The sequence below is a fragment of the Gavialis gangeticus genome, unplaced genomic scaffold, assembly GCF_001723915.1.
Source record: "Gavialis gangeticus isolate Ggan-Ray unplaced genomic scaffold, GavGan_comp1, whole genome shotgun sequence".
Lineage (NCBI taxonomy): Eukaryota > Metazoa > Chordata > Crocodylia > Gavialidae > Gavialis > Gavialis gangeticus.
Window position 1 is genome coordinate 54032620 of NW_017728992.1, and position 14030 is coordinate 54046649.

General features: G+C 44.4%; 1 protein-coding gene across 4 annotated transcripts in view; it reads right to left on the reverse strand.

The window, feature by feature from the left end:
* MAK (male germ cell associated kinase) overlaps positions 1–13931 on the reverse strand; it is a 47011-nt gene extending 33080 nt beyond the window's left edge. For 3 of the 4 annotated variants that reach the window (XM_019522515.1, XM_019522497.1, XM_019522488.1), the window contains exons 1-3: positions 13827–13930; positions 10053–10394; positions 5962–6016 (exon numbers count right to left, since the gene is read on the reverse strand). In XM_019522515.1, coding sequence (XP_019378060.1) covers positions 5962–6016; positions 10053–10153 — 156 coding nt within the window. In that variant the 5' untranslated portion in view covers positions 10154–10394; positions 13827–13930. Of the gene's footprint in view, positions 1–5961; positions 6017–10052; positions 10395–13826 lie in introns of all 4 variants that reach the window. The other variant, XM_019522506.1, reaches the window with a different exon arrangement.
* Positions 13932–14030: the final 99 nt, after the last annotated feature.

The following is a 14030-nucleotide window of genomic DNA, read 5'->3' on the forward strand; positions in this document are numbered from 1 at the left end:
ATCCAATGATTCACAGCTAGACCCTCAATTATTCAGTTTGCATATATAAAGTCAACTCCAATCACCAGAAAACTCTATAGAAAAAGGAGTCAGAATGTAGGGTCATTTTGACCTGAGGGTGAAAATGCTGCACGGAAACACTATATTGAGGTCACTGTTAAAATCATGACCATAATTCAGATCCATTTGTCTGAGGGAGGTGCAAATAACTTGCTTGTACATATGAATTGTATGAAAACAGTGACCCCCATCTTGTAGGCTGTGACATTTATATGGCATAGAAATTTTCAGTTCTGCCACTAATCAGTTCACTATTCTTTTTCATAAAAGTATTTAATTTAATAACATCAATACTACTAGATATGAACCCTGAGAAAACTATTATGCAATATGTTATTGTACTGAAGACTAACCAAATGGAATACTTAATCTAGAAGGTAAAGGTGCAATATTCAGTGGTAGTAAATTAAAATAAGACAGTAAACACTGTATTTAGTTGCATACCGCAGGCATCTTCCCCCAAAAATTAGCCATCCAAAATTGGGGTGTATGTCTTAAGTGAAGAAGTAGATTTCCATGCCAGAATGAAGGCAGGGGATATTGAAATGGCTGCCAGGGGCTGTGCTCAGGGCCAGCCCATCCATGCCCGTGAAACCTGTGGGTGCAAGGGGCCCTGCAGCCAAGGGGCCCCATGCAGCCAGCATCCTCGGACAGTATGGGGCAGTGTGGCCACGTGAGAAGATAGGTTGCAGATACAAGCGGACCTGGACAGGCTAGGGAGTTGGACAGTCCAGAACCAGATGAAGTTTAACACTTCCAAGTGTAAGGTGCTCCACCTGGGGGCAAATAACGCTTAACATACATACAGACTCAGAGGTGACAGCCTGACCTGCACCATGGCTAAAAGGGACCTAGAGGTAATGATTGACCACTGCTTGAATATGAGCCATCAGTGCCAGGAGGTGGCCAGTAAGGCAAACACACTGGCATGCATCAACTAATGCATCTCATGTAAAACTAAGGAAGTGATACTCCCGCTGTACTCAGCACTGGTGAGACCACAGTTGGAGTAGTGTGTCCAGTTCTGGGTGCTGCACTTCAATAAGGACGTGGAAAAACCTGAGAGGGTCCAAAAAAGAGCTACCCATATGATCAGGGACTTGCAAGGCAAGCCATACAAGGAAAGGCTGAGGGACCCGGGCCTCTTTAGCCTAAAGAAGAGAAGGATGAGAGGGGACTTGATAACAGTTTACTGCTATATCAGAGGAGCGCATCAGGAGCTCGGTGAACAACTGTTCACTAGGGCACCCCTGGGGAAGACCAGAACCAATGGATACAAACTCCTGGAAGGCCACTTCAGGCTTAATACCAGGAAAAACTCCTTCACAGCCAGGGTGTCCAGACTGTGGAATAAACTCCCTCCAGTGGTGGTGCAATCACTTACCCTGGAGATGTTCAAGAGGAGACTGGACTGTCACCTTGCTGGGGTCACCTAACCCCCATTGTCTTCCTGCCTAGAGTAGCAGGGATGGACCCAATGATCTGCGAGGTCCCTTCTAGCCCCTAACGATCTATGAATCCTCCCCAGCAGGGAAGTGAAAGCCACAGTTTTAAACTCTGCACCCATTTTTGGCGCCAAGTTTAAAATTGCAGCTTTTACATTTCCTTCCCTGGCAGCTGGAAGCAGGGCCCCTCCTCCACTGATGGGGCTGGGGGAGAGGGGACAGAGCTGGAGTCTTGCCTGAAGAGCCCCATCGCACCTGCCGACCTGGTGGTGCTGCACCTTGGGGGGAGGGGGCTGAGCTGGGCTGGGAGAGCTCTGCCTTACCTGCTCCCTGATGGGCCCAACCCAGCCCAGCCCTCCCCTCTGCATCTGCAGGACTGCTTGGGACAAGGGGCAGCAGCCCCCTGCACACGAGCGTAACAGGGGTGGGGAGGAGCGAGACTGAGCTGCAGGCAGCTGTGGGGGGCTGTTTGTGTGTGTGGTGGGGGGGGTCTGCGTGCGTGTGTGATATCTTTTATTAGACCAACTAAATAGTTAGAAACATTTTTCTTAGCAAGCTTTGGGGCTTAAAAGCCCTTGGTCAGGCTGGGGAAGCACCTGCAGTTGGTGTGCACTCTTCCTGGATGCAATGAATAGTAAAGAGGCCAGAGGCTGGGCTGCAGCAAGAAAGGCAGTCAGTGAACATGTGAATAGAGGAGCCAGTGAGTGAGAGACAGGCTGGGAGAGGAGGGAAAGGGGAATGAATGCAGCAGGGAAAAGTGGACAGGTACCTGGGGAGTCAGATGTCAGGCAGCTTAGAGTGCATCATAAATCCAATGTCTGTGTTTAGTCCAGGGACGTATTTACTAGCTGTGTCTTTGAGAATTGTGCTGAGTTGCTCTTTGGTATGTAGATTAAGTAAAATTCCTTCCCTGGAGGTGTCAGATGGGAGGCAGGGAGGCACAAAAAAAAAAAAAATCTTTCCTGTTGTTCTGAAATGAAGTTTAAAATCCAAAATCGGCTAAAATTCAGCATCTTCCATGTTTCAGGGATGTACTTGATAGCCATGTTGGTCTAAGACAAGAAAAGATACAAAAATGTAGAACTCTTGGTTCCAAAATGATACCTTTCATTAGACCAACTGAGAAATCACAAGAAAAAGCTGGACCCAGAGGGACAGCTTTCCATCTCCAGCTCCCTCGGTGCAAAAATGAAGTTTATTTCCTACCTAGGGGTACTTTTTACCATCTATACTTTTCTCAGAGCCTGATGAAGGGCCTTTGAACCTGAAAGCTTGCAGAAAAGGACAATTTTCTTGTGATTTCTTAGTTGGTCTAATAAAAGGTATCATTTTGGAACCAAGAGTTCTACATTTTTGTATTTCTTCTATGTTTAATCCATGATTTTTTGTATCCAGGAGGCTGATGAAGTTCATAGGCTTTTCTGTGAAATGTGTTTTGTGAACTCCCTTTGAGGATTAATGCTGAGAGATTGGAAAGAGTGGTTTTCTTGTGAGAAATGTGCCCCCACCAGTAATTGGGTATCCTGGTCTTTAATAGATTTCTGGTGTGTGTTCATTCTGGTGTGCAGTTGTTGTTTGGTCTCTCCTACATAATTTTCCATCAGGGCATCCAGGAATGCTGATGGCTCTGTTGTGGGATGTAGTAATTGTGGGGGTGGTGGAGATATGTTGGCAGGTTTTGCATTTCTTTTCATGGCCTGGCCTGGACCCATTTGGTGCGTTTTGGGCCATAGGAAGTATGCTTCTGGTGATGAGGTTAGCTAGGTTCAGTGCTTGTTTGAAGGCTAGGATGGGTGGATCTGGGAAGATCTCTTTAAGAATTGGGTCTCCTTCTAGTATGGGTTGCAATTGTTTGAGGATTTTCCATATAGGTTCGAGGGAGGGGTGATATTGTCATAACCAGCAGTGTGTGATTCGTGGGGGTTTTCCTTCTGTACTGCAGCAATTCTTCACGTGGTATCAGGATGACTCTTCCAAATGTGCATCTTTCTCTCTGGCGTAGTGTCCTTGTTGTGTGAAAGCCTTTTTAAGATTTGTGAGGCAGCAATCCTGGGTATTCTCCTCAGTGCCGATTTGGTGGTATCTGAAGGCTTGGCTGTATATCACAAGTTTCTTGGTGTGTTCAGGGCGATTGCTGGTTCTGCACAGATATGTATGGTGGTCTGTATTTTACCATTCTGGATGCTGATCATCATGTCTAAAAAGGCGATGTTGGTGCTGGAGTACAAGAGATAGTTCGATGGAGGGATGATGATTGCTGAATTTCTGATAGAACTCAATCAGAGATTGCAGGTTTTCAGTCCAAATGATGATGATGTCATTGATATATCTTAACTATAGCAAGGGTTTGATGGTGCAGTCTTTGAGGAATTCTTCTTCCAGGTGGCTCATAAATAGGTTGGCATACTGTGGGGCCATTTTGGTGCCCATAGCTGAGCCCATGGTCTGGAGGAAGTGTTGGTTATTAAAAGTGAAATTGTTGTGTGTGGTCCTACCCCCCACCCCCTGAAGCCCAGTTAACCATGGTGGGGGAGGGGGGGAAGCAGCCTCCAGTTTTGTGCTTGCCCAGGGCCCCAGTGCACCTTAATTCACCTCTGCGCTCGCCACCCCCACCATCGCCGATGCCTTCTTCACATCAAGCTATGCCTTGCAGGGAGCCCCAAAAAACTGAGGGCCAGTCATGGCTGTGTTGGTGTCTATGCTGCAAATAGGCAGGACAGAGTCCACCCTGCAGCATCACTGCTCTCCCCTGCTGCTCAGCCAAAACCTGATGCCAATGTGGCAGCACCTGCGACAGGGCAAAACTTCTAGCTCTTGGCTGAGCAGCCGGGGGAAGGCAATGACATTGAAGTATGGACATTATCCCTGATCCATGTAGGGTGGCCACTGATCCTGTTTTATACCCAACTTCCCTGCTTTTAACCCTTTTGTCTCCGTCCATTTCTGAATGAGGAACAGATTGCAAAGTCCTGTTTTTCAGTTCATTGGTGGAAATACATGCCAATCATTTGTCCTGGTGATTCTATTGGCTGTACCTAGAGAAGGGAAGGTACACAGCCAGGAGAAGCAGGGTTCCAGGCCAGCCAAGGAGGAAGGGAGGTGGCATTTTTGTGGTGGTTCCACCCCTCACTGCTGATTGGCAAAAGAGGCAGCGGCTTCACCCCTCACTGCTGATTGGCTATGGGGCCAGTTGTCCCGCCCCTCACCAAGGGGATGTCCTGTATTCTGGAGATGCCTCAATGACTACCCTAGCTCCATGTGGCCAGCTTTCACCCATGACTCTGGAAAGTCTTTGTTTCTTCATTCTGTTTTCCCAAAATAAGGGGTGTCTTATTTAGGAGACTGCAGTATGCAAAAAAAAATATGGGACTATAAAGAAATATACTTTAGTAGTACAACACAAGCTGAAATAATCTGTTTATACTGTTTATCTAAAATGTTTGCACAGTTTAATGAAGCATCTTGCAAATATGTAGTAATAAAAACCATCTTCATCTCTTAAAAGCTAGTTAAGTGGCAAACAGCAGAATAAACCACATTTAAAACCTCTCAGTCTAACAAGCTGATAATGTACTTCCACATTATTTTACATAAACAAAAACAGTAAAGTAATAATTAGACTTCATTTCAAATGAAAAGGAGCAAGGAAATTACAAACAATGATTGTAAAGTTTCTCCCTTACGAAACACAGCAGGGCTGGAAGGAAGAAGGTGGAAAAAAGGCTGCCCAAAGCAAAAAGCTACAAACAAATACTCTGTTCAAGGAAATGCAATGAATTTGCTCTGCTTTAACATATTTTTCCTTAAGCATTTTCCTGAACACAGATACTTTCTTAGAGGCTAACTTTTTTTTTCAGAGATGCTGCTGTGTCTATTAAAACTGTGGATGCTCAAGACTTCTGAAGGCTAAGCAGTTCTGATGGGTGTCTAAATCTTTACACCTGGAAAACAAGATGCTTAATTGTAGAGACAACTTCTGGAAATGTGAACCTAAGTTTTAAACAGAACCTCTACCTTGCATTTGCTGATGAATTAGGAGTTATGGGTGAAGTTTTTGAATGTTCAAAAAGCAAAGAAAAAGGCAGGATTATGCCCTCAGCATATACCCTTTATCATACTAGTGGAACAAAATAAGTGCACTTAACAGCAAATAAACAAATATGCTCTGGTGGCTATTAAGATTCCTCATTTATCATCACAAATGAAGGGTTTAATCACAGCATCCAATCATTGTCTCTTTCTGTGAGTGGCAAGGGGGTAGCAGAGAACTTCATCAATACTTGGAGAGCTGGCACAGCATGGTGACTGCAGTACCCTGACATTTAGATTTCCACGATGGGTAGCCCCTGGGCTAGGGCAACTAGGTGGGTCCTTTAGGGCTTCTCCATTCCTTCCACCTCTTGAAAACAACTAGGCCCATAGTATTCTTATCAAAATGGTATTTTCTGAACTTTACCTTGACTTCTCTCAGATTCATACATTCATCCCAAGAATAGAATTTCCTTTTCATTCTATAATAAAAAGAAAATACAGTGTAAGATCTGAGATATGCCAATTTCCAGTGGTTTAGCAGTCAGGCTTCATCTTCAATTTAAGTGTTTAAAAAATGTGTTAGCATGCATCAACGCTGGTCTTGAGTGGACATGTATGACCCTTTTGAAGGTGTAATAGATTATGATTAGCCTCTACAAATGGACTTTTAGAAGAGTTGTTACCCATGCAGATCAGAATGTTCCTGAACACATCAGGAAAGCTATGCAATCTGAACTGTGACCTTACTAATATAGGAGGCAATATGATTTATTTAGAATCATTGATTACATATAGCCATGCTACAGTGAACTGTGTGGCAAGGAACAGGCAGGAATATATTACTTACAGTAATCTACTAAAGCATCTAATGAGGCATGAAATATATCTGTTCTACCATTTCTAAATTACAATTAATGATTGAGAAAAAAAAACAATGGAGTCAGACTTCATTTATCTGCAACAAATTTAACACCTTAAGAGAAAAAGAGACCAATCCATTATTGGCCAGATTAAGGTAATTTCTTCTTACATAGCCATGGGGAAAGCAGCTGCAGCAGTCAGGCTAGGCACAAGCCCCTGAACCTGGTTTGGGGTTTCAAGCCATGGGGAGTTACTCCACAGGTCCGCTGTAGCTGAAATGATGAAGAGGCCATGCTGGGGCAGGAGTCCATGGGAATACTCATTGTTTTAGTACATTTAGTACATCACCAGTCACAAACCTTTCTGACTGAACAATTTGTTTTTGGCCCTGGCTTCCACAATGAATCAGCTATCAAAAAAGCTATTACCAACTCTTGCAGGTTGCATTCTTGAAGCTAACTCGAGTAACTATGAGAAGGTGGTCCTTTGAAAGGGAAGAGGCATTTAAAATTTAAATACTTAAAATCAATTTCTCAAGTTCTGAACCTAGTAAAGAAAAACATCGTGCCCACCTTTAAACTGCTGATATCACTACTACAGCTAATTATAATTACTAAGGAATTCATAGCATTATTATAACTAACATAATTGCAGGCACTGTAACATAACTGCAAGTACTGCACCAGAAATTTTTCCTGAGTTATAAACTGCAAATTCACTTCTACTCTGTGACTTTCATCATGTTTATAATGTTATTGCATTCTCCTGATGTTATTTCAGGAATATGCGTAGAAATGCTTGAACAACATGAGAGTGTGATTTAAAAAAAAAATCAAGGACTATAAACTTTGGCTTGTGTAAACCAATGCTGCTCAGCAATGACTGAGAAACTGAGAACCTGGCCCAAGATCATCCAATTAGCATCTAGCAAAACTGCAGCTTCTGTCTTTTAAGGAAGGCTATGAACAGATGTCACATTTGTCCCAGGAGATTCCATTTTCTCCCATAATAAATTATGATAGCTTAGATGTCCTTTGCCACCATCCCAAGACTGACCCCAAAAAGGTTTGTGGGTAAGATCTGCTAATATTTTGTCCTGGGACACTGCAAAGTTCCCACCTATTAATTGCTTTGCGTGGCAGCTTGCCAAACATTTCTTGCCCACCACCCACCCAAAATCAGTATTGAAGCCTGTATGTATCTATCCATCCACCCATATGGCCAACCATAGAGACACCAAACCATTAGGAATGTTCATCTATCAGAGACACCCTCAAATCCACCATCACCTACAAAGTCAGACAACCATCCATCCTTTCTCTACAATTGCTCCTCATCCCACATAATGAGCAAGCACGGTACCAACCGGGCCAGGTAGGAAGTAGTCAATCTCAATCTCAACACCATTTGGAAGAGGTCAAGAATTAGTGGAGGCTCCAATAAAGCCAGCAAAAACCAGGCAGTCTTTGAACAGACTGCTGTGGAAACACTGACCTGGGGACATGACTGTGACTAGGCCCAAGGCTGCTCCGTATGCAAGGTACTGAAGCAGCAGTTTGCAAGGACACGGAACACGAACCATGTGTCAACAGACACAGAATTACATGCATCTTCTCTGTGGAACTGCCTCAGGTCTTCACAATATCACAAAAAGCGATATTACTCACATCACCAATGTATCGGAGGACTCTGATGCCACTGTGTTCAAGGACATGCTGCCTTAAAGATCACCACAGCCACAACCCGTTAGGGGAAACAGATCGAGGACTCCCCAGTTGTCCTGCTAAAAGGCACAGACATGGAAATGGACTTTGACTCGGACAGAAAGTGTCCAGAGTTCTGTGGTCACCTGCTCTCAATAGCATTCCAGTCATCCCTACTTGCCCACATGAGACCCCTCTTTGTTGGTCCCCTCCCAACAGGGATCCAGCATACAGGGATCCCTAATGAAAGGACCCAGGCCACTTCTAGGGATGGCAAGTGGTAGCTCAGTACAAGTGGGGAGTAGGGCAAAAGCAGGGAATATGGTGGCGTGTGTGAGGAGCTGGGGCACCCCCTGTGAAACTTCAGTGCCTTGCTTGGGGACTGCCCCAGCACCTCCCTCCCCAAGGCCACTATGGTATTACTTTATGGATTTGTGCTGGAACCACATGGTGTCACCTGGGGGACTGCCTCACTCACTTTACCCTCTCCCTCCCTCCTCCCCCATGCGAGTACTGTGTGCTAGCAGGTTCCACTTCAGCAAAGCTGCGTAATTAAAGTCTCACTGCAGTATAACTGGATGATAAAAACCCCACATTTGTGTTGTAGAGGTGACTCAGTAACACATCACTTATCAGTGTGGGTCCTCCTCAGTTTGGCAGTGATTGATGCTGGTTAAGATAATGGCTCACTTACGGACTCAACCAGTTCCTCACCTAACAGTACAACAGAGACCCTCCCTGCTGCACCTGGCTGCACACCCAAAACTTGAGATAAGGCACTGCTCCTAGCTTCAAGTCCAGAACTGAACTAGAGACAATTCAATAATTTCTAATGGCTAGCTAGCTTTTAAGAGCTTAGTCACTGCTACTGCAGAAACCTAGAGTGCACCACTTGACCAGAGGCTTGTCTGGGGTTGCAAATTTCCAAGCTGCAATGGCAACATGCTTTCCTACTGATAAGAGCACCCTCATCTCCACAGTCCGATACTGGAGGCAGGGGGCAAGCTTAGCACAGATTTCCATGAAGGTACCCCAAAACATGCGGAAGTTCATACACCACTGCTGGTCATCCCAGGTACCTGTAATGATCCATTCCTACCAGTTGCTACTCATCTCCCTGGCCTATAAATGCAGCTCCACTGTTTGAAGGTGCTCCCACATCTGCCTGGATGCATCATACTAACCTGTGGTCAACACATTTCTGGGTCAGCAGCTGCCACCTCAAAGTAAGAACTGGACGTAACCACGTACCTCCTGCTGGTTGGCAGTGAGCAAATACATGAACTTTCCCTTCCCAAGCTGTCTTTCTTCACTCTTTGTGCAAATGGCAGTAGCCAAGTCAGCCATCAGAGCACTCCAACAGTGCCTTTTCCATGCAGTCTCAAGGGCAAGCTCATAACGCTGGGATGGCCTGGTCTGCAGGGTGAGGACCACATAAGGATCCATTCTGCAGACTGGCTGATAGTAGCATGGTGATGGTGGTAGCTGTGGGTCACAGTGAGCAGACAGTCCAGGGCATAAGTTGCTCAATGAATGTCTCCACAATCCCTCCCACAACAATTACACCACCCACTGCCACTGGGTAAACACCCAATGGGCACTCTGAGTGGGGCTCAGGAGTCCCCAGGAAGCTACAAACACTTCATTAGCTCAAGGCATGTTGGAATATGTGCTCTCACCAGCTACCTGCTGCCAGAAAAGCAACAGTACATTCAGCCCCTCACTGAACTCCAGCTGAAAGGGTCCTGGTATGTACGTGCCAATCCTGCACCTTTTCTGTTCTGCGAGAAATGCAAATAAAACCGGTCCTGGGACAAATGAGACATCTGTTCGTACCATAAGATATATGTTTACTTGTAAAAAAAAAATTACTTTTTCCTTGTATCCATAAAGCATAAGACAACTCTTACTCTTTAAACATGTAAAACTGTGTTTACTCAATCACACATACCTTTTGATAGCCACAAGCTCGCCTGACTCATTGCTCTTCCCCATCAGTACACTACCATAGGTACCATCACCAAGTTGTTTCAAAGTTGTGTACCGGTTCATTTTGTAAGACCAGGATAGTTGGAAGACTTGAAAACTTTTAATTTTGCCTCTTTTTATAAAGAACTTCTACACTCCTTATATGTTTTTAAATGATTGTATGTTTTTTTCCACAATGCTGTAGTTATTCAATGATGAGAAACCACCCACTGGCATAAGACACTCAGTTGTCTTCCTCAGGTTTACAGCCAGCTTAGGATTCAGCAGCAAGGTACGGAATAGTGCAGCCATTCTTACAAGCATCCTTAAAAAATAAAATAAACATGGATACATTAAAAGTATTCTGTAGCTCTAATCCACTATATGAATTGACTAATAATAAGAATAAATTGTCTTTATAGTGATGTTTTCTCTGTATAATAAAACATGCCAAAAAGAATAGTTTCTTTATAATGCTGTCATGAGATAGAAGAAACAGATCTAATTTTATTCCATCTACAAGTGTTAAGTACCATACTACACCCAAATGATTTTTTTCCTGTAAAATGGGAGCATACCCTCCATACCACTAAAAAAGAGTATTACCATGAATCCAACATACTGAAAGTAGCTGCTGTCCACTAATGAGAAGGTTTATCCAGCCCTGCAACTGGCTACCACATATACAACTGTCAGCAGGTTGTGCCTGCTTGAGCTGGCAGTCTCCTGACAGAAGCAGTAATGTACGCCTTATCATTCACCAGTGCCTCTGCCTTTGGTGAGGAATCCTGATTGTCAGGATGCCAAAAGCAAGCAGATATGAATTTTTTTTGGCTCTTGTACATCAACCAGTTTGGCCACAAAGGGAAGTCACTTTACACACTGCTGAAAAGCAGCCACCTGCATGTTGAAATGAAGTACATTAATTGTTTAATAGTGAACAGGAATGATACACAGTAGATTTAGGCCAGGAGGTAACATGATCTTAGCCAATTAAAAGGACAGCAAGAATTTTAAGTAGGCAAAAACACTAATGATCCCAGTCTCCCATCTGTTGTCTTATAACAGAGTCTTAAACTCCAATCCTGAGGACACTTAAAAATTTTCTTAGCTTTACTACCATACATAATCACATTGATTTCAATGGGACTGCTCACAGTGGTACAGTTAAACAGATACATAAGGTTTATAAAACCAGGAAATGTACTAATAAGGCAGGTCTTATTACTGAGCTTATTTATTCTTTTTTAAAAAGCTCCAATTAAATAAATTAAGGTATTCTACTTTTATATTAACAAACAGCATCACAAAACATATACTGACTGCATTTTTATTATGTTTATGTACATACATAATAAAAGGAATGGATTAATTATAGCAAGAATTGAGTGTTCAAATCCTTTAAACAACTTTGAAAATCTTATAAATAATTACATAAACTGTTAAAAATCAAGGCTTAAAAGGTTAATTGAGTATGATCTGTACTAAAGATAGGCCTAAATACACCTCAGCTTTAGGGATCTTCCTCTGTGCATCTGGATGCATCTATATGAGAAGTGTACTGTGGAGCTAATTAGCTTTGCAGTATATGCCTCGGTGTCTACATGTGGCCCTATTAGGCCATAGGAAACTAATAAACTCGGCAGCAATGCACATGTAGATGCTGACACAGCTGGCTGGGGCACAAGGGTTCTTCAGTGCAAGTACTGCCTGTCAGCTAACCTAGTACTGAAGCACCGTTGTGCCCCAGCCAGCCAAATATCAATAGTAAACAAACTGAAAAAAGAGGACACTTCCTTTCCAATGTCTTATTTCTGAACCCATATACACATAACTGCATTTCCTTCTTTTAAGACAAAAAACAAAATGGCATAATTTTAACACCTTGCTTGTTCTATGCCCAATACACATACTTTAGTTAAGAGAAGACCCTGCATGATGCTCAATGCCCGCTCACCATCACTGACATGGAGTTAAGATAAAGCCACTCAGCACTTCAAAACTATCAAGCCCCCCATACAAAAAAAATGTCGCATTTATTGGAAGTAATAATAATCCAGAAATTCTTTAGATCATAATAAAAATGCTGTACAGATTTACATTCCACTACAACAGACACTGACAAATAACAATTTAGGTGTCAAATCACATGTGCCCAGTTCAGATGTGCAGCTTTTTTCTATAAGCTCTGTACTGGCCTCACCCATCTTCAGGAGGAATACCTGGCTACCAATGTAAAATTATTCTTGCCAAGCTGAATGTTTACTACACAGAGACAAAGAATAATAATGCACAGAGTTCAAATGTGCTAAACCAGCACACCAATTTCTTTCCCCTTTATAAATTTAGGATCCATCTTCACCACAAGTTTGGGGAACCAAAGGAATGCCCATAGAGTCCTCCACAGATCCCTGAGCAAGATCACAGCCATACAATCTTCCATACACACGTATTTCCTGAATGTTATGCAGATGCCCCACCCCATGCTGGACCAACTATTGTAAATACTCTGATGAAGGGAGAAATCCTATTGCAAGTGACAGGCTGTTCCTTATTCTAAGTGACATACCACCAGTAATCTCTTTACATAGGATTAAGGAAGGATTAAACTAAAGGACAAATAGAAGACATTGCAATTGCTCAAACCAGCCTGAAAGCTGGTAAATATTTACAGAATTTAAATAACCTGTAAACTTTCCAAGCATATTTTCACATGCATACAGCATCACAAACTGCACGTGCATATTTTATTCGAGCAACAGTAATGGTCACCACAGATTTTAAAAATACCCATCAGTAACTTTGAAAGAACAAAACAAGTAGCAGCAAATCATGAAAAGATGTGTCAGATCTAATCCTGCCAACCTTACTCAGCCACATGAGTGTGAATAAGGGGTTAGTGAACTGACCCATACCAAATATTCACGTTTGGTTGCATTTTATTATAAAGCAACTATTATTATTTGAAATAAAAGTTCAATAGCCTTTTTAAAACTTCTGTGTTGGCAATACTCCAGACGGTGCTAGAGCTCCCAAGAAACAGGGCTTCCAGTCTGCACAAATCAGATTTTTTTTAAAAAAGACATTTTTGGGGGGAGGTAAAGCGGGGGGGTTTCCAGCACAAGGGAAGCAACTGAGGCCCTGCAGCTGCTGGGGGAAATGAAGTCCCTGCTGCTATCAAGGCTTCCTGAGGGTGATCCCTTGTTGCGGGCCAGAAGCATGGCTGGAACAGAGCCCCACACACTTCCCAAGGCCAGGCATTCGAAAGGCGAGCCCTGCCAAAAGAGCGCGCGGGCTCCCAAGGTGCATCTGTCAGCATCCCGAGGGGGCTGCTCATCCAACACAAGGAAGCGCCCCAAGAATCCCTCGCCTCTCGCTTCTCCTCCGCCCTTCGGGCCAGCGAAGCAGTACCGCATGCCTAGCGCTCGGTGCATAGCTGTCAGGGGTCCAAAAGCAAGTGCAGACCAGGTTCTTTGGAAAAACCCGGTCTTAAATAGCTGCTCTAGGAAAAGAGATCAGATTTCCCCAAAGAGCCCTGTCTGCCTGAGTCCTCAGTCCCACACGGCTACCACCTCCACCCCCGAAAGCAACTGAACGGCTTCCCGGACAGCTCTTCTGCAGCAACCAGCCTGGCCACCGAGGGAAGCCGGGTTACGCATTGGAAAGCTGAGGAGCAGCCCCCACCCCACCTGCTAGCTTAAGCAGCTGCAAGGGACCCGGACCTCTCTCCCGCGCCCGCAGGCCGCCCCACACTCACTGCCGCGCTCCAAGCCTGTGCGGGCAACGCCGCCCGGGCCGCCCCAGCCGGGCCCCGCTCTCTCCCGCAGCATCCCAACGGCCCAGCGCGGCTGCCGTAGCGTCTCCTAGGCGACGACGCTGGGAGGGGGCGGGGCCACTCTGAAGGCAGACGGACACGCCCCCTCCGATTCCCCACAAATGGGGGGGGGGGGGGGGGGGGGGG